The sequence below is a fragment of the Mesoplodon bidens genome, assembly GCF_964165515.1.
Source record: "Mesoplodon bidens genome assembly, chromosome: 1".
In the NCBI taxonomy this organism is placed as follows: domain Eukaryota; kingdom Metazoa; phylum Chordata; class Mammalia; order Artiodactyla; family Ziphiidae; genus Mesoplodon; species Mesoplodon bidens.
The window spans coordinates 123,184,940-123,208,777 of NC_138176.1; the positions used below are offsets into that span (position 1 = coordinate 123,184,940).

At 34.4% G+C, this 23,838-nt stretch overlaps 1 protein-coding gene across 9 annotated transcripts in view; it reads right to left on the reverse strand.

Moving 5' to 3' along the window:
- JMJD1C (jumonji domain containing 1C) overlaps window positions 1-23,838 on the reverse strand; it is a 328,631-nt gene that overhangs the window by 62,429 nt on the left and 242,364 nt on the right. For 7 of the 9 annotated variants that reach the window (XM_081234570.1, XM_081234571.1, XM_081234563.1 and 4 more), the window contains one exon: window positions 9,239-9,352. The exons of the other annotated variants lie outside the window; for them this stretch is intronic. Coding sequence is in view for 5 of the 7 variants with exons in the window: in XM_081234563.1 (XP_081090689.1) it covers window positions 9,239-9,352 (114 nt within the window). In the remaining 2 variants the exon portion in view is untranslated. The remainder of the gene's footprint in view (window positions 1-9,238; window positions 9,353-23,838) is intronic. 9 annotated transcript variants of the gene reach the window in all.

A 23,838-nucleotide genomic window follows, 5' to 3' on the forward strand; every position in this document is an offset into this window, starting at 1 on the left:
AATGATGCACAGATTTGGGGTATAGCTTGATGCCAGTATTTGAAAAGTCTAGGGAGATTGTGCAGGCAATAAAATTAAGGAAAAATTTAATCTTATATTTAGGAAAGATGTCAACCCTAAGAAAAATAACAAAGTGCCAAACAAAAGAATGATGTGCAAATAAGAGATGTTTCCTGTTTGACAGCTCACAAAGGCAGGGGTGGCATAGTAGAAAAAACATCTTGGAATCTAAAGTTTTGGTTCAAGTTCTGTTTAGGCTACCACTAGCTGTGTGAACCTAGATGCCAAATCACCACTTCCCTAAACCTCGCTTTCTTTGCCTGTAAAAATTGCTATCACATATTCTCTCCCTTCCTCATATTTCTTCCTTCTTCTCTTTTCAGCCTTTCATCCTCCTACACTCCCACCCCTAATTTACCAAGAAACACAAATATTAGACTTAAAAGGTCCTGCGAAGGAGGGAGAGCTGGTGCGCGAATTGACACTGACACACAAAAGTCACATGGAAACTAGTATTATGAGAAGCAAAACCTATGATTAAGCAGAAGAAACCTGTCTGCAGAAAGAAGACTGAGGAAGGGGGGGAGAAGAAATATGTAACTTGAGTTCCTTACCTTCTAGTTCCTAATTCCATTCCAAGTAAGGTTCAGCTGTACTTTTCTGCAGTGGATGTCCATGACATTTCCTGTTTTATCTTTTTAATAGGCCTACCACCCCCTTTTAAAAATTAAATCTAGTTTAAATGGGTTTCCATTTCTGCCACCTAGCCATTGTAAGTTAGAATTCTCAAAGACTTGTGTGAATTAAATAAATTCATATATGTACCCTGAAAGCATTATATGTAATTAAGATAATAATATAATCTGTTTTCCTCATAAGGTAAACATAAGAATTAACTAAAATAATGCACATGGAAATATTTTGGAAAATGTTGAACCTTATAAATGTAAAATATTAACAGCACACTGAGAAATAAAATTTTGATTTTGGGATTTTCAAATAAAATGGCTGTGCTTTAGTAAGAATTCCCGGTTGGGCAAAAGGAGTAAGTAAATAGTATCAATCTATTTTGATTGGCAGAAAGAAATTGGCAGAAATCTTTCTCAATGATAACTAAGTGATGGCTTAGAATCTTTGGAATCTGATGTCTACAAGCATAATTTCACATACTTTAAATTCATAACAGCAGCCACAAAAAATTAAAAAGGGACTGGCAGATTTTTCAGCATATGATCATAGCAGATTTGTGACCAGGAGAGAACTATCGCAGACTGTGACTTATAAATGTTTTTAATCTGAATATTGCAGAACAGCTCATACGTGAGCCAAATTTCAGTCAAAATAACATGTTCCTGAACTTCATGAATATATTTTCAACACACCAAGTTTTGCAACCAATTTTTACAAATGAAGAACTCCCTTTTTAATAGCAGTAGACAATACACATCGGCATACCTGATTTGTGGGACCTTAAGCACATTTCACAACTTTTTTTGAAATTATGGCAATAAAGAATCATGCAGGCAGGGGGGAGATAAAAAGTATTTAAACAGGATGCAGAGCAAAATTACTGAGCAAAATTACTGAATATTAAAACATGATGTACCAATTTAAAATTTTTAAAAAGCCTACTTAAATAAGGAAGTAACAGTGATTCTGTTTTAGCTTCTGGTTCTGCTTTTCTTGTAGTCCATTCTACTTTCTAGGCTTCAGCTTGGCTCCACTACTGCAAGCTGTCACTTTTGACTAGAAATGGAATAAAGCCAAGTACTACACAATAGCAGCTTCCTGCTCTGGCCTCATCTCCTAGACCACCCCCCAGGCCAATGCCTGCCCACAGATGCTGATCCTACCAAGCCAATATTCCACCAGCAATCAGTTCACAGCTATAGCTATGATCCTGTATTTTTTATACTCTTGGCACAGTGTATATCCTACAATCTCACAGTTCTCATTTTTACTGACATTATGGCAACAAGGCACCTCTAATTTCAATCAAATGCTAATATGAAGGCAAAGTGAAATGCACACAAAAACTCATGGACTAACTGAGAACGTGCTCAACTCTGTCAAAATATAATTCAGAAACAGATATAGAAAAATATAGAATAGAAAGAAAGCTCTCAGTAGGTACTACTAATCCAAACAATCCTGTTATTCCAGTTTTGCATAATTTTGATTTGCATCTGGCACTGCCTGGCTTAACAGTTCTCTCTTTTGAGATAAACCTAGATTTAGGTTGAATGTCTTTTATCCCTGAGACTAAAATCATTAGCCAGGGACTAACTTGATCAGGTTAATGTTCGTCAGAAATATTTGTTTTCCCACATTGAGCAAGTTCACAGAATTATGGCTTTAAATGTTGGAAAGGAACTTCAAAGGTCATTTAGACCAACTCTTATTCAATGCTAAGAGGACTTCCAAACTGTAGTACTATATCCTCATGGCCTCCCTCCAGAGCCAAACAAAGAAAAACAATTCTGTAATTTGCTGCATATCACTTATACTTTTTGAGATAAAAATAACTATCACAGCAAGTAGAGCTTATGACTTTCCCTGCGGGGAAAAAAGGTAAGGATGTGTTGTGGAGAGTAATCCCACAATAGGGTTCTGCATCTTTTCTAATATCATTTTCTTAAAACAGGAGTTTAAGAATTCACTGAGGAATCTTATCTAAATATACTTTTTAAAAAGGGGGAGAGGGAAGAAGAAATACTACTACAAAGACATGTTCTGTTACACAGTGACCATGGCTTGTACCAACACCGAAAAAGTTTATCTAGCACCAGCTGCAGAAGGAATGGTGAGAGTTCCAGAGAAGACAAATAAAACAGATTGTTAAAAGAGGCGCAGATGGTGGCAGAGAAATGTCCAATGGTTGCATATGGTAAGAAGAGAAAGGAGTTTCAAATATCTACCACAAACGTTTAAGACACCATCTATAAAAAGGGAGATTTAGAGCATGTCTAAATAGCAGTGACCTTCTATTGAGCAGTTTCTATGTAGTAATAAGCTCTTAAATGTGTCATTCACTTAATCTTTCTAACTCTGAGATGGACAGTATATTTATCTTATAGATGAGGAAACCAATTATTGAGCATGCTTTAGACTTTCCCAATGTCACATAGCTAGCGAACGGCAAAGCTAGGATTTGAAACCATATCTGCATGAATTGACTTCAAAATTCATAGCTAGGCTGATTCTCTAAGACAAAAGATGCCATCAATTAGCTCCTTCTGATATAGTACAATAACCAGATGTCACTGTTATGGAGAAAATTTTTTTTTTGTTATTCTCTTGCTTCAAAGCTTCCAATGATTCATAGGGCCTACAAGATAAAAGTCACTTAGTAACTGTACCTAGCAATCCTTTTCCTCTTTTATCTGACCCCACAATACTTACTTCTCTGGTATGATGTCTATATTCAAAACCAAACTCTCTTCTCTAGCTAGACTGATATTCTACTGACCCCTAAATCTACCTCATCATTGATCACGCAATCCTTTCTGCTAAATGTCTGCCTCACTCTCCCTGTCTTTCACTTCCATCTCCATTCAGAAGAATCCCATTCAAGTTTTACCCTCTTCATGATACTTCTTTATATCATTTCAATCTCTGCTGGCTTCTTTCTTTTGTATTCCTTAAGTCTTTACTATGCATTTTTGGCTCCTTAAATCAAATCTATTTCAAGGAAATTTTAAAAAATCTAAGTTGTTATCACGGATTATAAACTCTTTGGAAAGTAATAAGGACTATGACTTATACTTTTATTTTTTTAATTTATTTTTTTGGCCACACAGTGCAGCCTGTGGGATCTTAGTTCCCATGCAGGATCTTAGTTCCCTGACCAGGCACTGAGCCTGTGTCCGCTGCAGTGGAAGCACAGAGTCTTAACCACTGGACCACCAAGGAAGTCCCTTTATCAATTTTGAAAACCATCAAGCACCTAAGCAGGATGCTATGAATAGGGAAACCACATAATTTAAATAACTGCTAAATGAATGAAGTCAGTTGGGATGTTTCTAACACCAGACATTAAAAAATTTCAAGGGTAAGTCAAAGGGAAGTAGAGTCTGAGCATAAAACTGCCATTTAAACACTCCTTTCTGGGGAAAAAAAAAAATCAAGTGAGTTAACAGTAAGTGGAACTTCTGTTCTGAGCCCGTCTCTCCCCACCTCAACTCAGGAGCAGATGCTCTCATTCTTGAGGGTGGGGTGTGAGCACACTCCACTCCCATATCCTAATAGGAGGTGTACTTTCGTTATTTCTTATAACTACCTATCTCTCAATACCAAGTTCAGTTATCATTACAAAACAACAAACAAAAAACCCACCAATTTCTATCATAAAAATAAAACAACAGTTTTCTAGGCAGTTTCTGAAAGTCAATTTATTTTTTTCTTTTAGTAAAATTAATGAGGGAGCAGTAATTTGACACCAGAAAGAACAAATCTGAGAGTAATTCTGGGACAGAAACATATACCTAACTACATAAATCCTGTACCAGGTCAAATTCTCATTTCCTCTACAGGAATGTTAGTTTAAAAATGCTCTAAAGTGATATATCTATACTACAAATTGAAACGAGAGTAAAGAAAGGGGCGAAAAAGTTGTCTTTTCTCTACCCACCAAAGCAATACTAACAATGAAGTTCTGTTTACTTCCTCTCTAAACTATTAGCAATATCATCATAGTTCTCTGGGGAATAAATCTGCTTATAAACCAAATTACTACCAACAAGATTTTCAAACTTTTCAGTGGCTCACTAATGTCAAATACTTCACTCAACAAAATATAACATTGAGCAGGTAACAACCAAACAACTAGTTGATTGTTCATATAGGCTGACTGGAGGCTAAATTTCACCTCACTCAAACTCATCTCATCCTGGTAGTGAAACAATTCCAAATAAAAAAATTTAGAAGGAAAAAAAATACATGTCTCTGCTACACTCCACCCCTTAAACTATTTTTAGTAAACCAGATGTGTTGAGCAACAACTAACTTAGGAATACTCTCAAACTGCAGACAATAAATTTATATAATCAATGATGGGATGTGGTTCAAAATAGACTCCAACTGAAAAAACAACTTTCTCACTGAAGGAGCATATAGCAATGATAAACAGAACTGACACAGTTCAGACACTTTCATTAAATAATATAAGACTCTTCTCTGTTCAAGTCCTTAATCAATCTTTAGTCTAGGAACTAAGAAAATACTCAGGTTTGCTCCACACATTCCCTTCAACCAGCAATTCACAGCACAATAGTACCATATCAAGGACTTAGTAAAGTAGTTCAATGTCCGTATTTTGCGATGATAGAAACTGAAGTATTAGTAGTCTTATCTCTTAACTTTTAGCACATTATAATGACCAAGAACTTCAAATAGGATCATTCCTTCAGGTCTAGGATGATTCTACCTTATTCTAGGGAAAATACCTCTTTACTACTGCATTGGCCAAAAAGTTCGTTTGGGTTTTCCGTAAGAAAACAGAAAAACCCAAACTTTTTGGCCAACCCAATACAGGGAATTTTAATATACAATAAGATAGACATTGGGTATAATTTTAAGCCAGCACATTCTGCTTCAAACTTTTAACGGTTTTCAACTAGTGCCCTTTGTATTATCCCTTTATTACATTTAAAAGCAAAAAGAATTGTGATCCCTAGAAAACAGTGGACTAACAAGCCAGACCAACCCAGATTAATTGATATGAGTCATGTACGATTTTCAGGTAAGAAATAATCTCTTCTACATCCTCTATAAGGCAACCAACCTGAAAACTGCAGGTGTGTGCATGGCCAGAAGCCAAAATCCAGGACAAGATGATTTCAAAACCATGCTAAAAGTTCAATGTTCATATTTCATTATCAAACTTTTTTACATGAACTTGATCAAAACTTCAAATTTTAGTGGAAAGTTTTTTAAAACTTCTGTACTCATCCTCCAAAGTAAAGCAACCATACCACAGAAATCATAGTAATTAAAAAAAATCCCGATAACTATAAAAAGCATCTTTAAGAACAAATAATTTGTTTTTTCCTCCTCCTTCCCAGCCAGCTGAGAGACACAGAATCTGAAGAGCTCCCTCCTACTTCCTCTCTTTTTCCCTTCCCCCTTTACTTCAAAGAAAGTTAATTGCAGCCAGGCATGATCAGGAAATCTGAAAGGAGGAAGCAGAAACTCATTTGTGTGCAAAAGGAAGGAAAAAACAGAATTAACAATACCATGGTACGCTGCATCAGCAATGTATTAATATGCATTCATTATATTGTCTATAAAATGTTGATTTGATTTCTCTCATTTAACTTGCTTTCCAAAATACTGAAAATTATAATCTATGATGGTTGCACCCTGATCCACCAACCGCACGTAACTTAAAAAAATGACCAAATCGCGACTTCCTTTGGTCCAGCGATTAAGACTCCATGCTCCCAATGCAGGGGGTCTGGGTTCGATCCCTGGTCAGGGAACTAGATCCCGCATGCCACAACTAAAAGATTTCGCGAGCCGCAACTAAGACCCAGTGCAGATAGATAAATATTTTTAAAAAAGAACAAATCAACTAACTTAATACATGCCACCTGATACTCAATACACTGAAGTCATTCAGAGAGATAAGTGCAAACCAGTAACCTAAAAGTGAAAGGATCTGTATTAATTCTGAGTCATCTGTTTCCTAACCATTACCTTACAATATATGTTATTGTGATATATTAAAAAATAGGGCTGCACCACTATAAAGGTAACTAAAGGGAGCATATTACTACAGAATAAAATGCTGAGCACTCAAGGAGAAACATGGTGAATGGGAATTCCCACTATAAAACTATTTAAACAGATTCACAATGAAGCATCACTTGTGGGAATTTTTCAAACAAAACTTAGGTGTACTCTATACAGAAAGGCCATTTCCAAAGAAGACTTTTTTCCCCATCCCACGTAAGAAGTCTACAAAGGACAATTAACACCCAGATTCAGAAGAAACTGCCTCATGAAATTTAAAGAAATGAGAAAAAAACAGGGCGACCATTTTAAAAACTTGTTCAGTTTTCCCCAAACGCCCTTCGACTTACATATGGTTACCCTAAGGTTAAGATTTATCAAGGCACTATTTACAAAATCTATGCCAGGAACAGCTGCCATGTTTAACATGCCAAGGAATTTAATGTACTGTTTGGACAACTGGTTAGAGAAAAGCATTGTGGGATAAAGCCACTCTAATTACATGAACTCTAAAAGTATTTTCTTTATGTAGAGTATGTTTATATTTTATAAATTCATTTAAATAACTTTGAAAACCTAGACTAAGCCATCTTCAGTCTCTGGAGTAAATTTTCATTCAAAATATTACAGTAGCTGTCTATAATTTACATACTGGAGAAACTATTTTTATATTTTTAACCTGGTTAAAAAAACATTAAATATAAAAATTAAAACACATAGACAAAAGCTTTATTGTATACCATTTATTACTTCTAAAACTCTTAAGAAACACTAAAATTAAGGTATGCTGGATCCTAAACCAAGTGCTGTTAGTGTAATTCCTTCTGATCTCTTAGAACTGAGAATTCACATTATTTGTGAAGCACAAATGGTTAAAATGTCAAGTGAATCACATCACCTTTAGAAGATCGTATCCTTCTAGGCCAGAGGTCAACTTACCTATACTAGCAGGGAAAATATAAATAGCTAACAAAGACAATCATACACATCACCAAGTCAAATAAGACTTTAGCTCTTAAGCCTTTATTTCTAATTCTTTCAATCACTATAATTTTAATAAACATGTTGTAGAGTTTTAGGCCACCTGGCAAGAGTTTATTTTTAAAAGTAATTTCTACATAATGATTTCAGTTCTCTAAATCAAATCCAAGCTTCTACAGTGCTAATCAGCAGCCACGGAATTAAAATACTGAGGTGGAAGGTTCCTTTGATTTTTACCTATACTCACCTAGTCTAATTCCCACTAAAAGACTGTTAGAAATGAGACAAATAAGGCTATAGCAAGCTAAATGGCATTTACAACTAAAACCAAAACAAAATAAAACCCGAGGGAAAAGCTCTAACACCTCCAATATTAAACTGGAACTGCTATGAATTTTTAGCTGTAAATAATGCAAACAAAGAGCAAAAGCTAACAGTACAAAAATGAGGCCATTTAATGAACTATGAAAAATAATGTGAAAAGACAAAAACATACCCATGTAGACTTCAAAGTAAGAAATAACATTTAATCGACAGAACTATCATCTACTTTTGGTAGATCTAATAAAAGCGGCACATCACTACTAATTCCCTAAGTATTATAACTTCACACACAACAAACCATTGCTCATTAACTCAAGCTCTTGTTCTTTCCATGGAAACAATGCCTCTATATTTTACTTTTGAAAAACAGTAACTATTCTGAAATGAAATAGGAGTATTGACTTTCAGCTCTATTAAAAAAAAGAAAGTCAAACTAGTTCACTCATACTTTCTTTCAAGGCACTTATTATCTTAAACATTTAAGTAAAAAAAAACTATAAAATATACTGATTTAATTCAACCTAAAATCCAAATATACAAAGAAAACAAACTGCGCATTTTTACTTCAACCTTAAAAAATTAACTGATAGAACTTAACTAGAGATTTTAAAAAACATTTAGCTTACTACTTTTGATATGAGTTCCTTTACATGATTTAAATCTAAAAACCTACTAGAGAACGTTTTTTCCAATTAAGTGTATTTGTATTTAAATTGCAACAACTGGGAATTAAAATTTAGAAACTGAACAATTCAATTAATGACAACCTAAAGGAAAATTCCCACTTAAAAAGAAAATGAACTACTATTATGCTAAACTGATATGAATGTATATAGTAAACACTAATCTCGTTTAATTACATTAATTGACTCAATTCTTAACCTTTAGAGCTGGAGACAAAGATAATTTATACTAATATCTAACCAGTTATTTTTTAACAGTGAACATTATTTAGAATGGCAGGGACTTTTATTTTGCTCACTTGTGCATGCGACAGGATGCTGGCTGGCTCATAGTAAGTTCTCCGCATATATTTCTTGACTGGATAAATGAATCATTTATTCTATAATCAAAATTTATCAGATGCACTGGGTTTCTTACACACCTTGATATTAGCTAGAATTGAATATTCTAAAGAATATCTGAATATCAGTGAAGTTTAGTGAATAGTTAATTTTAAAAGCAACCTAAAATTTCTTACCTGGTAGGGCTGAAAGGCACTATCTTCAGTTAAAAAATCCAGTTGTTTATCTACAAGGAATTCTACTGCAGTGATTGAACTGGGTATACTTTTTTCAACCAGGGGTTTGAAAGTCTGGTAAGAGAAAAAAAAAATTCTAATGGTTATTTTCTGGATTTTATCCTCAAAATGTGAAGGGGTATATATAAATACAATGTATTAAAGTCATTATCATAATGGTTTTAGGATACCAATTGATATCAGTTTTCATATTATAATCTAAAGTGATGCTTTTATCCATACAATAGAGTACTTTCTATTTATTTAAAAGAAATGAAGATTTTAAGAAATGATATGAAAAAATTCCAGTATAACTCCCAGTTTATTTTAAAAGAGGGATATAATCAAATATACATGTGTATAAAAATTTCTAATATAAAAAAAGAGAAATTGCTTCTAAAAAAGTAAACTGGGTAGGAGAGCATATTACCCCAACTCTTTAAAATATTGTATTATTCTTTATAAAACAGAGTAGCTATGATTTACATGTGTAATTTTTTTCCTAGCTCATTCACATCAAGAAGGATTTTAAATGATCAGGATGCATCTGGTCTTTTAACTCCACCCCGTGTACTACTCATCCCCGCCCCTGCCCCAAGCACAAATAAAAATCCAGCTGCTTCAGTAAGAGCAGCATGGGGGAAGAGTGTAGGAAAAGAAGAGGGAGTTAAGAAGTATTACACAAAACTGACCTTTCAGTAAAGTCTCTCCAGATTTCCACTATTAAAAAACAAAACAAAACACGGGCGGGGAAAGCAAATCAATGGTCATTTGATTGTTTTAAAGGAGACTCAACTTTTACATAAAGAAATTTACTCATATCTTGGGGTGGGGGTGGGAGTGAGCGAGGCAGGAGAGGAAGAGGAAGGAAGGAAATAAAGGTACTATATATGCATTTTTCTTATGACTATCACAATCACTTTCGAATAGAAGCAGTCTGAATAAAAGCCAAGAACATTATATCCATGATACTGCTTTAAAACTTAAAAAATGAAAACAATATTCCACCATCTTAAAAACATATAGTGGCTTTACTATAAAAGAATCTAAGTTTAGAAAATGAAATAAACAAGGAACTAAGTTGCTAAACTATCTATATAACATGGGGAAATCTTTCTTGCTACAGGCAACTTCTGCGACCATTTGGATGCAAACCAAAGCTTTCGGCACAGACAGTTAAAATCCCCAGGAGATCCAAAGCCACTGTATTTCCCCCTTCTCTTATTTATGTCTTAAATAAATCTGACATCTTATTAATCACAACTAATAAACACTCCGGGGAAAAACTCTTCAAGATTTTTAATTCAGAATGGCCCTTAAGCAGTTAATTTCTCTATTTAAGAAATTCTTTTTAAAGGTTTCAATTCGATTCATTGAGGAGTCTGTGTTTTGAAAAAGCTAAAAACAGAGGAATAAATATTTTAAACATGCCTTATTTCTACACTATCCACACCATGAACTAAGAAATGATATCTTCTTTCACAAATTAACATGAAAAAAATTCTCTTACACCTCCACTTATTTTCAGTATTTATGATTAGAAAACCTAATCACAGTAATATCCTCCCTCCCATGTCCTAGGGCTAACCTTTTAAGTACTACATATGTATCAAAAGTATTTTTATTTGGGTGAGAAATTACATTTGCAAAACAGGCATTCCCCCATTATTTACCTATCTCCTGCTACTGTTGCCATCTAACATTTTCCATTTACCATAACTAAATTCCTTAGTGTAATATGTAACATTTTCATATTATATCTTTGTTTAGTTTTTAGTAAACTAGAAAACACTGGCACCTTCTCAGAAGAACTTTTAATCCTTGAACTTTACCAAATGCTCTATTTCTTTTCAACAGTACCAAGTCAGATCAACTTGGGAAGGTTAACAAAAAGGTCTACAGAAGGTATTATCTAAGTGGCTAAAGATACAATTCAATTAAGTAGGATCTGGAAAAAAAGTAAACTTCTCCAGTCTTGAGTGCCTCTTTCTTACGCAAATAATACAGGTGGTTTGCATTTCCTCTGAGAACTAGTCATTTTATAATATGAAAAACATTCTTGTGAAGAGAACCTCTCAGAACTCAGCTTTTTAAGGTAGGTCAGAGTTCTAAGGGTAAATTTCAACAGGCCAATTCATTATAATTTAAATTACTGAGTTAGAAAAAACAAAGGTTTAGTTTCTAGGCTGAAATAAAGAATTTCTCATTTTAGGGTATCTAATTGAAAGCCACTGGTAGAACTTAGCTATCAGAAATGTTAAAAGACTGGTTTATAATGGTCTATTTCTGATACATGAATACTTATAATAACCATGTACAAATGAAAGTCATAAGTATACCATGCTTCTTAAATATTAGCAAACAGGGCCACGACCTGCGTATTTTAAAATGTGCAATTACTTTTAAATTACAAATATGTTCCCACCAAGTGCCGATAAATACTTTTATAGTACTTGTTAAAGAAATGTTTTAATATGTATTAAACAAGCAACCCTAAAAATATGCGACTGTTTGTACTTTATGGAAAAATTAAAGACAAACAACATATAAAACTAAGAGTTAAAATACATCCTGATTCCCTAAAGTGGCAAGTCAATGATGTAACCATTATTAACTTTTGTATCCAAGTCAAACACATCAATTTCAAAGACATTATTAGCTTAAAAATAAAAAAATATTTAAATAAAAGAGAATGGATCCTACAGATTTTTATGTAGTAAGTATTTCGTGGGTCTAGGTGCACTGGAATGTAAAGAAACTAGAACTCATGCATAGCTAAGTAATTCAAGACTCTAAAGATATACCATTCTATGAGGAACTTCCACAGCCTAAGGGGAAGCAAGGAGCTACCATCTGATGAAAGTCACAGTAGAATATGGCCCTAATCATAAAAAGACTACTATTCTAATGCTGAAAAAAGACTTTGAAAATCCAAATTAAAATGACCAATTAAACAAAACACTTTTTCAATTTTATTAATGGATTGGGAGTTCTTTTAAGGTCCTTTGCCTTTGTTAACTGTACTTTAAAAATAGTATAAAGCCAAAATAAATACTTAGTTGAGAGCCTGCATTTCTAGTAGGGCCTACCACGCTATAGGAAGAATGCTTAGAACAACTGTATCCTGTTTGGGGCTCCATGCTGCACCACATTCCATTCACATGAGGAAGAGGCGAACAGATGAGCCCTCCTCGAAAAAACATTTTTAAAATAAATCAGCTACAGTTCTCAAACATAACTCAGCTGCTCAAACAAACTATGTTAAAGCTCAGCATTTAACATTTAATTGGAAATTCATGGAGTTTATGTCTACAGTCTGAGTTTCTAACAATCTCCAGTTAACATTTAACAATTCCTTTTCCGAGTGAAAAAAATCAGGTTCATTAACTACAAAAACCTGATATAAATCTCCCTAAAGGAATACTAAAGCAGAAAACAATCTAGGATACATTTCAGAAGTAAAGGTTTAGTCTTAAAAAAAAAAAAAAAAAAAGACTGGAGTGACTCGAAAGAACAAAGTCCAAATTCCCACCCAAGCAGGTCTATTGAAAAACACGATACTGTTAGAAAACAAGTTGGGGGTGGGGAAAAGAATACACCACAGTAGAAAACCCTCACAAAACAAACACCCCTACTTCCCTTAACACGTTATATTCTAAAACCCTAATCTAAAACATTTCTGCTATAATACTTTAAACAACTGAGCTCTTTTTTAAATCTTTACAGTGTTATGAAATTACTACACACACAATAAATCTCTTCCTAAACAAATGAAATCGTTAAAAATTCTTAAAACTAAGGACACTAAGGCTGGATCTATAAAAGACAGTGACCTTAATTCCTAAGGCTGAGAAGCAAAATCAAATGTAAATTAAGACAAAAGAAAAAGGAAGCAGAAAAATACAAACCGTACTTTGTTCTTGAGAATTTTAAAGTATCTTTAAATCTCATATATCCACAACAAGGCTTTAAAGGTCAAGAAGTATTGCTGACATTTCCATTTTGTTCTTGAGCAGTATTTTTTTTAATCTAGCCTAAATACTTCTTAAGTCTTAAAAAATCACAGGCAAATGTCTTTCAAACCAAGCATTTCTAAGCTTACTTGCGGCGTCGTCATTGTATAGTAAGAAAAGCCAAGACCACAGAACGAAGCAGAGGCTGTAACCTAACAAGTCTCCGACGAGCAAATGACGATTTTCTGTCTGCTCTGGCTCGGTCCTGGCAGTGATGAGGATTACAACTCGCTCTTTGTCATCAGCACTGTGGTGTTAACGACTAAGAAATCCTGCAGCTGAAGCACTACTGCATCCTCCGATCTGGGTCAGGATAATTTCTCCCGAGGTCGCTTACATAACCAGTAAGATACTCCAAATAGAGAGAACAGCCATCCATCAGCTAGAGAAAGCCTTTTCCCACTGTACTCTGTCTGCGTGGAAACACACTGCAGTAGCTTCCAACAGTGCAGACACCCAAATGAGAACGACTACTTGGCTTAGGGCACACTGAGAGAAGGGAAGAGGCGGTGCTCTGTAAACTGTAACTAATCCTCCGTCACAGGTGCTGATGGAGTCACTTCCAGCACGAGTCACATTACTGGTGATTACTCATTTGGCTGCGCCATAGAGACTGGCTCATAATTTTAACAACAGACAAAGACAGACTAGTGGCGAGACTGAGAGCTCAAGTTTACTGTCTCCTTCATAAAGCAAATGCAAATACAAAGTTTTTGCTTTCCAGATTTACCAAGGGGAGAAAGTGCAGAAAACAAGTAATGTGTAAATATCTCTCAAGCTGGAAAAAATAAAGCATAACTTTAAACCATCAAAAAGACTTTCAAGTGTGTTTTCAAGTAAAGAATTTATTTTTAGTTTAATCATTTCTCCTTAAAAATATACTGATATTTTGAAAAACGCAGGCAAGAAAACAGTTTAACATTTCTGGAGTAATAATCTAAGTTAAATCAAATGACATAACCAACAATCTCACTGACACTTTACTCAAAGGAAAAACGAACCGGTAATATTTATTCTGGCAGATTAAAAAATATTCCTGAAACATTTTCATTGTTTATAAAAATAATTTAAATAGTTTACAGTTATAAAAACCTATAATGGCCACACATGGCTACTGAGCACCTGACATGTGATTAGTCTGAATTGAGATGTGTGCTGTATGTATAATAAACACAATGAATACGAAGAATGTCAGATATCGGCAAGTGCAAGAAAACATTCACTTTTTTTTTTTTTTGAGGCAACGAATACGACTTTATTTGGAAAGCCGGCAAGCCAAGAAGGTGGCAGACTAGTGTCTCTGAAACACCATCTTCATTCACCTATTTTTTAATGATGTTTGTGAATGGTCTTTTATTATAAATTTGCCCCAATGTCAGGTATCTCAATTTCAATAAATTTAAAACATTACACTAATTTTTAAAAATACCACACACACAACCATTTTATCAAATTATGTTAAAAGAAAAACTTCCAGCCACCAGCCAATGCCCTGTCCCTTTAAATCTATTCCAGATGTATCAATTCCATTTCAAAGAAAACATCAGGTTAACTACTGAAAAGCAGATATTTTAAATTTAGTCTATTATGGATTGCACTTAAAATTTCAATCAATCCTGTTTTAAGGATGAAAGAGAGGGGTAATGATTATTCAAAGAATGTTAGTAAAGGCACTTCCCTGGTGGCACAGTGGTTAAGAATCCACCTGCCAATGCAGGGGACACGGGTTCGAACCCTGGTCCGGGAAGATCCCACATGCCACGGAGCAACTAAGCCCGTGCGCCACAACTACTAAGCCTGCGCTCTAGAGCCCTCAAGCCACAACTACTGAGCCCACATGCCACAACTACTGAAGCCCACTCACCCTAGACCCGAGCTCCACAACAATAGAAGCCACCGCAATGAGAAGCCCATGCACAGCAACGAAGAGTAGCCCCTGCTTGCTGCAACCAGAGAAAGCCAGCACGCAGCAACGAAGACCCAACGCAGCCAAAATATAAAATACGCATCCCAATAATTCATTCATAATTAATTACTTAAGACGTGAACATAAAACATATATGGAATTAAAAGAATTCAATGTAATGTAAGTTTCCAGAAAAACAACTGGAGTAATATGGCAGCCTTATTCTGAGCCACAAACAAAAAAGAAACTCAAATGTTTGATTCAGGTTATTACATTATAAACTATCAAATTTTAAATGCATATCATACTACTTTTCTACAATTTACTGTACATTAGAAAATGAGTTAAATATTTCACAAGATTCATCTTACAATCTCACATAAATTCAAGTTTGACTATATGTGTTGTTATTAACTTAAAAACATGTCTTTGTTCCTCAAGTACTATTAGTCCCCTACAGAATCAAACAGCATTAAGACCTACACTTAGCTAACAATCCAAATGCCACAATATTTATATATTGCTAGTGATACATAATTCAATAATTTTTATAAAATCAAAATAATTAATGTCAATGCTGAAAAACCATTCACTTTTATTTCATACTGCATCAGAGTTGCATTAAAGTTAGATGCTTTTCCATTGATACAAATACTACATAGTTGATTCTTAATGCAAATAAAGGGTACAAGTGCAACTAGTTGAAAACCATAAATATCTTTTTAATATTTAAATTGACCTTAATAAATATTTTTATAAATATATGAATGTGAGTTTGGTCTGGTACGCTGGCAAATTTCTAACACAAATAAAAATAGTGAAGTAACAATACAGAGAAACCACTTGGTAGCAAGCGTTAAGTTGCTCAGCTTTTACAAGTCTCTTTAATTCTCTCTTGTTCTTACAACTCATAAGGAATAGTATTAAATATCACCTTTCAGACAGCGAAAAACACCAATTTGAGGCAAGCAGCATTTCAGTCCTTTAAACTGGTTCTTCTTATGGCTTATACCTTCCTTAATGAATTAAGGAAGGAAGTTGAAGAGCTACTGTTAAAATTTTTTTTTCTTTCTTTTTTTTGGTTGGGTAAAAGGTCTTTTCTGGCAGCTAAACCAGGCTAGAGGAAGAGGAAACTACTCCAGTTACTGCCCAGAAATACACATCTCTGACTTCCTTCCTTTTCAGCTGGTTTCTAGGTTACAAGCTGAATAAGTCAACAGAGGTGAGAAAGTAAACAGAGGCTTAAAAGGAAGGCAACACTGTATGGCTATCTGAAGAAAATCTGTTCCTTCCAATAACTGTAGAACCTTTTTACATGTAATTAAGAGTTAAACTAGCATTTTAGTCCCATTTATCTTGGGCTATGAAAGAAATAAATCCCTCATCTTTATAGATATGGAAGCCTAGACAAACAAGTGGATTTCTCCAAGTATACAGACTTTACAAAAAGCCAAAAACCTCTAAGTTTCAGTGGCTTATTAGCATTTTAAGTATTTTTTTTAGACATAAAGATAGGAAAACAAGAGAAACAATAGTAGTTAAAAGAGGATTTGGATTTGATATGGCCTTATTTGAAGGCTGACTAGATTCAGGAAAATACTTTTCAATATGCCCTACTGCCCTATAAATCTATGAAAATATATAATCAAACGTGTAACTCTCACATCATGGTAATGACCAAATGATTAACTTCTTCACATTAATAAATCCATGTAGATCTTCCAGGCACTGCAAAGGTTGTGTAGCAGTTTCATACCTTCAATAGACCATGAAGTTCCAAGAGGATTTCCAGATGATACAGACATAATCTTGATTTTTAAACTCTCTTCTCTCCCTTAAGCATGCAGGACGTTCATTCAACCAATATGCATAGGATGTCTTGAATTAGTGCACTTTTCCCTCCTTTCTTACCTATATCCTTGATAAATGCCCCAGTCATAAGAGGAAAGTTGTGCAACAACAGAATGTGTTCATTTTTTAACTTGGTAAATATCACATCATAGGTTCTATGATATACAGCTAAGAAAAATCACTGTTGATAACACAAAAACACTACACAAATAGTCTCTGTGTCTGAATAAGCATTATGGCTGAATTCAGTGTCCTTTCTTTTATTTTTTCCTTCTAGTCTTTCTGAGTACTAATAAAGCACATACTCTAACTCCAGAGTAGTTTTACCAGTTTGTCATATCTAGGACTTCTCTTTCAGAATCTCCCTGATCAGTCTTTCTTCCTCCCAATATTATGAGGTTTCACTTATAGTCATCCCTCTGTATCTGTGAGGGATTGGTTCCAGGGCCCAGGAGGACATCAAAATCCTTGAAGGCTCAAGTCCCTTATATAAAATAGCATAGGATTTGCATATAACCTACCCACATCTTCCCATAAACTTTAAATCATCTCTAGATTACTTATAATACTTAATACAATATAAATAATATGTAGATAGTTGCCAGGTGCAAGGCAAATTCAAGTTTTGTTTTTGAGAATTTTCTGGAATTTTTTCTTCTGAAATTTTCCACGGTTGATTGCATCCTCAGATGCAGAACCCGCAAATAGGGAGGGCTGCCTGTACTTTTCTTTCTCTATAACTTCACAGGTGTATGCCATTGAGATAACCAATTTTTCTTTCCACAAATAATTCCAAACTATATTTTTAGACCTAAATTTTCATCTTCTAACCTGTATTTTATACTGTTACTAGGACACAGCCATACTTGTACCCTGTCACCACATAAAGCCAAATATGACAAGAATTAAATATTTAATCTTCTTTCCTAAGTTATTCACGCTTCTTTCAAAACCACTAGAAATATTATCACAACTTCAGAAGTAGTTACCTCAAAATTCATTAATACAATAATCATGCTTGATGATTTACTTTGGTTCCCTTGCTCATATTATAATATTCTGAATACTTGATATTTTTCCTTTAAACCTCTGTCAATAATATGTAATTTTTAAATAAATTATTCCATAACTTTAATATGACTTTGATAAAAATACCAATACGATTTTTTGGAAGTAGACAAATCAAATTTATGGAAAAGCAAATATAATCAGAAAAGTTCTGGAAAGAAAGAAAAGAAAAATACAAATCAATGATAGGAAACTAGCCCTAAAAGATACAACAAATTTCAATGCTCTAATTAATACAACAATGGGAAACTAGAACATACATAAATAATAATCAATGGATACTTTAAAAAGTCCCAAAATAGCATCAAGTAAGTACGGGAATTTAGTGTAAAATAAAGGTGGATTTTCAAATCCGAGGGGGTAAAATGAGAATGAGAAAATTTAATACAAGAAAGATAGCTGTTAAAATAGAAATGGAACTTTAGAGATTAATCTCATTTTTACAGAGGAAGAAACAGACATTCAGAGAGATTAAGTGATTTTTTTCATCAAAGTACTTCTTTGTAGAAACCCTGGGACTAGAAACTGGATTTCCTAATTCATAGCTGAATGAATGATTTTTACATTGTAAGATGGTGTGAAACAACCATATTGTTTTCATGCTTGTTGCTATGAGGCAGCAGAGAGCAAAGTGTTTTGCTATCTGCTGAATAAAACTTTAAACTTTGAACTTAAAATGGAGGAAACTGAAACTAGTCTAGAAGAAAATGCAAAATTATATACTACCAAGGAAAAGAGGTAGAACATAATAAACTATCTATTTTTAATATGCTTTACTGACACATGTCACCTATCAGAAAGAAGAAACAAACAGGATTAGGTAAACCATTCAAGGAGTTTCTAAAGCTATATTCTGAAAAACACCATTTGAGAAGACAATAAAACACTAAGAGTTAAAAGAAAAAGCAAGTTTAATTTAATTCCTATTTTGTCACTATTATTTCTATCAAGAATATTTTTTAATGTAGAAAGTGTAAACTAGGGATTAAAAATAAACTAAACCATAAAAAACAGATATAGGATCCTTTTTGCTTTGTTTCAAGAAACAACTAGTTTTCCTTATAAATAACATAATTACTTAGAGAATAATTTGGAAAACAAAAGAAATGGGTGAAGAAAAGAATCCCATGGTTCTAACCATGAACTCAGCCAGTTAAGCATGTAATTGCTTTTTCCACAAGTATGTATATTTGTTACCAAGTTTTAAGGCACATATAATTTATAAGTTGCTCATTTCACTTAGTATTTTTTTTTTTTTTTGGCTGTGCCACGTAGCTTGCAGGATCTTAATTCCCCAACCAGGGACTGAACCCAGGCCCCTGCAGTGAAAGCACAGAGTCCTAACCACTGGACCACCAGGGAATTCCCCACTTAGTACTCTTTTCATGTTATTACATTGCCATCATTTAAAATAGCTATCTAATAAATACTTAATCAAGCAAATGAACATTAAGTTTATTACACCTTTTCTCAGTGTTGGATATTTAGGCCTTCTTCACTTCTCTACTATTACAAAAATAATAGGAAAATCTTCATGCTTTTGTTAAACAACCAAAATTCCAAGTTTAGAGGGTTCAAATAAATTACATGTTAGAATATTAAATTGATAGATACAAACTCAGAGCCATTACTGGCAATCTTTGAAAAAAACCATGACATTATCAAGATATTAGAGAGAGGTATCTATTACTATTTATAAAGGAGGAAAGGGGCAATTTAGAAAAAAACTACATGCTAGTAAATGAACTCCAGCAAAACTCTAAGATGCATAATTAGAATCATGAAAAAACAAACAAACAAAAAAACCCACACAGTGATAGTTACTAAGAGCCAAATATACTCATTGAGAGTAATTTGTCTTTTAATAAAAACAAAGGTTACTTTTACCAAGAAAACTTGCAATACGTAAGTCAATGAAATATGGGCTAGATGACAGTTCTTGGAACATTTGTACCTAGTTAAAGAGTACTGAATAATAGCACTGCTTTTAACCTATAACATAGCATCTCTTCATCTTTGGTCTTACACACTATCACTTGAAGGCTGTCTTTATTTGCAAATTAATAAACGACAGAATGATTCCAAAATATATCTCACAAAAAATGTAATTAAGAACTAGATTACTCCCAAAGTTAATAATCAAAAGGTTAGGTTCTATTTTTAGGTTGAAAAAATCAACTACATAGGTAGAATATAAGGGAGATCTAGCTTCCTAGAAATTCATATGAAAGAATCCTGGAGGATTTCAAGACACTAAGCCAAAAGAAGTTATGTTTGTTTGTTTGTTTGTTTGCTTGCGGTATACGGGCCTCTCACTGTTGTGGCCCCTCCCGTTGCGGAGCACAGGCTCCGGACGCGCAGGCTCAGCGGCCATGGCTCACGGGCCCAGCCGCTCCGAGGCATGTGGGATCTTCCTGGACCAGGGCACGAACCCGTGTCCCCTGCATCGGCAGGCGGACTCTCAACCACTGCGCCACCAGGGAAGCCCAAAGTCATGTATTTTTTAAAAAGAGAGGACAGAGCAGTGACAAATCAAATTTTGACACAAAGTACCCAGACCAAGGGAGGTACCGGTCCCCTTAGATTTTGCACTGGTCATACCACCTCTGAATATCTTGTTCAATTTGGGACATCATAATAGAAGAGGAACAATTACAAACTGAGATGTGTCGACACTTAAAAATCATGAATTATTAGGATCATTTGAAGGAATGGAGAAGAGGAGAGCAAACAATAATTAACTATGTACAATTATTTAAAGGGTTGGGTAATTTGAAAAGGAAGAAGCTGGTAAGTAAAATTTCCACAAAGGCCAATTCTAGCTCAGCACAAAGAATGTACAAATTTTTAATAATTAAACACTATCAAACCAAGGAAGACTTACTCATGAAGTAGTGAGCTTCCAATAACCAGAAGCAATCAAGAAGAATCTGGATGAAAACTAACTTGCCAAGCTTGTCACTGAAGGATCCCATTTCTAGCTTTGGCAAGGGGTTGTTTATGAAATATCAAAGATTTTTTTCCAATTCTAAGATTCTAATACTGTATTCATTAAGCAATTTAATGTTTAAGAGCAAAGCGAAGATAAATAAAATTAAACCAAACTTTTCATAAATACTGCTACTACTGCTTTTGCATATAAGGAAGAATAAAAAGAGTACTGCTGAATGTTCATGTATTACTGACATAAGGTGGCAGAATTAAAAGTAAAAAGTAACATCTCCCATTTCAGAATAAATTAACCAAGACTTGTTCTGCTTGGCAGAAATAACTACATGGGGGACTTCTGTGGCACAGAATTTCTGTAATCCACAGATCCTTCATCTCTTACGTTGAAAAAGTAAATGTAGGGCTTCCCTGGTGGCGCAGTGGTTGAAGTCCACCTGCCGATGCAGGGGACAGGGGTTCGTGCCCCAGTCCAGGAAGATCCCACATGCTGCGGAGCGGCTGGGCCCGTGAGCCATGGCCGCTGAGCCTGCGGGTCCAGAGCCTGTGCTCTGCAACGGGAGAGGCCACAACAGTGAGAGGCCCGCGTACCACACACACACACACACACACACAAAATAAATGTAATTTTGTGAGAATAAAAAATATTACAAAATTAATTCTACTCAACCATAAATGCAAAGCATGTGTTAAAATGCTAATAATCACAAGATCACAGAAGAAATTCAAAGTTAAGCTAAATAAAATATTTTAAAATATTTTTTCCAATTTTTATTAATCATTTCATTGCTTGTACTCTTGGAAACTTGAATAGGATATCTATTTCTTTATTGGTTTTGTTCATTTCTGTCTGGCAAACATCTGTTACTTGTGCAGCACAAGTCAACAAAGCCTCTACAATTATTTCCCCATTATCTCCTTTTTTGTCAAAAACTCTGATGATGTTAGCAATGATCTGGAAGTGGAATTTTTCAACTAACAAGGAGGATTCACAACTTCCATTAAGTATAACAGAGTAGCTATTTTGGTTATTTTAAAAATTAATACATTTTAGGTGATAATGATCCATATGCTAAGTAGTATTTAGATACAAAATATGGTAATACCAAAGTTATCAAAGTTTCAAGCATATTTCGTTAAGTATTGTAACTTATGCCAACATTGTGACAGGCCTGAAATAACAAAGTACTAACTACAATGCCAAGTTAAAAGGCTACAATGGAAGAGAGAATTTCACATAAAGACTTTGGCACTAAAGTGTTTTCTTTGAATTACTAACAATTTATGATTCATTCAAAATGAACTTTCCTTCCCTTCTAACATATTACAGGACAACTGAAAGTTTATATTGGGAAAAAACCCACAAAAACAAAACAAAACAAAAACCCCCAGAGAAAATGAATACCCATAACCTAATTTCAGGTCAATAACCACTAACATAATTTTGCTACACTTCCTTTAAACGAAATCCCTCCCCTGGAAAGCTCCATTTTCTTAATTTAGGTCAGTTCCTGTTTCATTGAGGACATCTCCCTCTAAGGGGATGAGGCAACAAAAGTCCTAAGGCTAAGTGGGGAGGGAAAAAGCTAAGGCCCATTAGTGATGCCCAGAAGCCTTGCTTAAGTTTATCTCTGCAGAGAGAGAGGAAAGTTTCACAATTAGACTCTTCATGGATAATAGATTTCTTCCAGGATCTTAGTTTCCTTCAAAGTTTCAGACAGCCTGTAAGCAGTCTGGACAAATAAACTTCTTTGGGACTCCTGTGGATTTAGTAGTGTTTTATAGCTTTTCAAACAGTTGTTTTCTCCTTAGGGATCTGAAAACTTCTCTGCATTGACCACTGACCACCTGTTTTTAGGAGCTTTTTAAAGTAGAACAATTTTTTCCTGATTTCAGGAATCCTTAGGATCATCTTTCCTTCTTCCCAACACATTTAGGTCAAACTTCGAGCTGTATTGTACTTGGCCTTGGATAACATGAGCATACTCAAAAGGTTACATTGATTTAGCTTAAAAAAAAAAATCAAATCATTTAAATGGTCATGGAACTATGAATTTTTCTACTCTGATGGGAAGAAATGCCACATAAGGAAGCAACTGCTAAAACACAACAAACTACTGAATGTAACAAAAAAGAAGCAAACTCACAGATATAGAGAACAAACTAGTGGTTATCAGTGCGGAGAGGGAAGGGGGAGGGGATTAAAGATACAAACCGTTATGTATAAAATAAGCTACAAGGATATATTGTACAACACAGGAAATACAGCCAATATTTTATAATAACTATAAATGGAGTATAACCTTTAAAATCTGTGTTGTAACATATAATATTGTATATCAACTATACGTCAATAAAAAAATTTTTAAAAAAGAATCAATTGCTTATGAAACAGATTTATCAATGGGTCAACTAAAAATGCCTGTGTACTTTCCACTGCCACTTGCTTTGCCAGCAACGAGGGAGTTTTCTTTACCATTCTCTTAGAGTAGTGAACTAGATTGAGCTTTGATAAGCTTCATTAAGTTTATTACTACATTAATTGGTAAAGAATCCTGAAAGGTTTACTTTACTTCCAGAGCTTAATGCTGAAGGCACAGTGTTGTTAGCCAAGTCCTAAAACAGTGGTTCTCAAAGGATAGACCTCTCTCCAGCTGCATCAACAGTATCAAGTAACTAGTTTAAAATGCAAATTCTCAGGCTTCACCCCTACCAGAATCAGAATTTCTGAGAGGTAGGGCCTAGAAATCTATGTTTTAACAAGTCCTTGGATAATT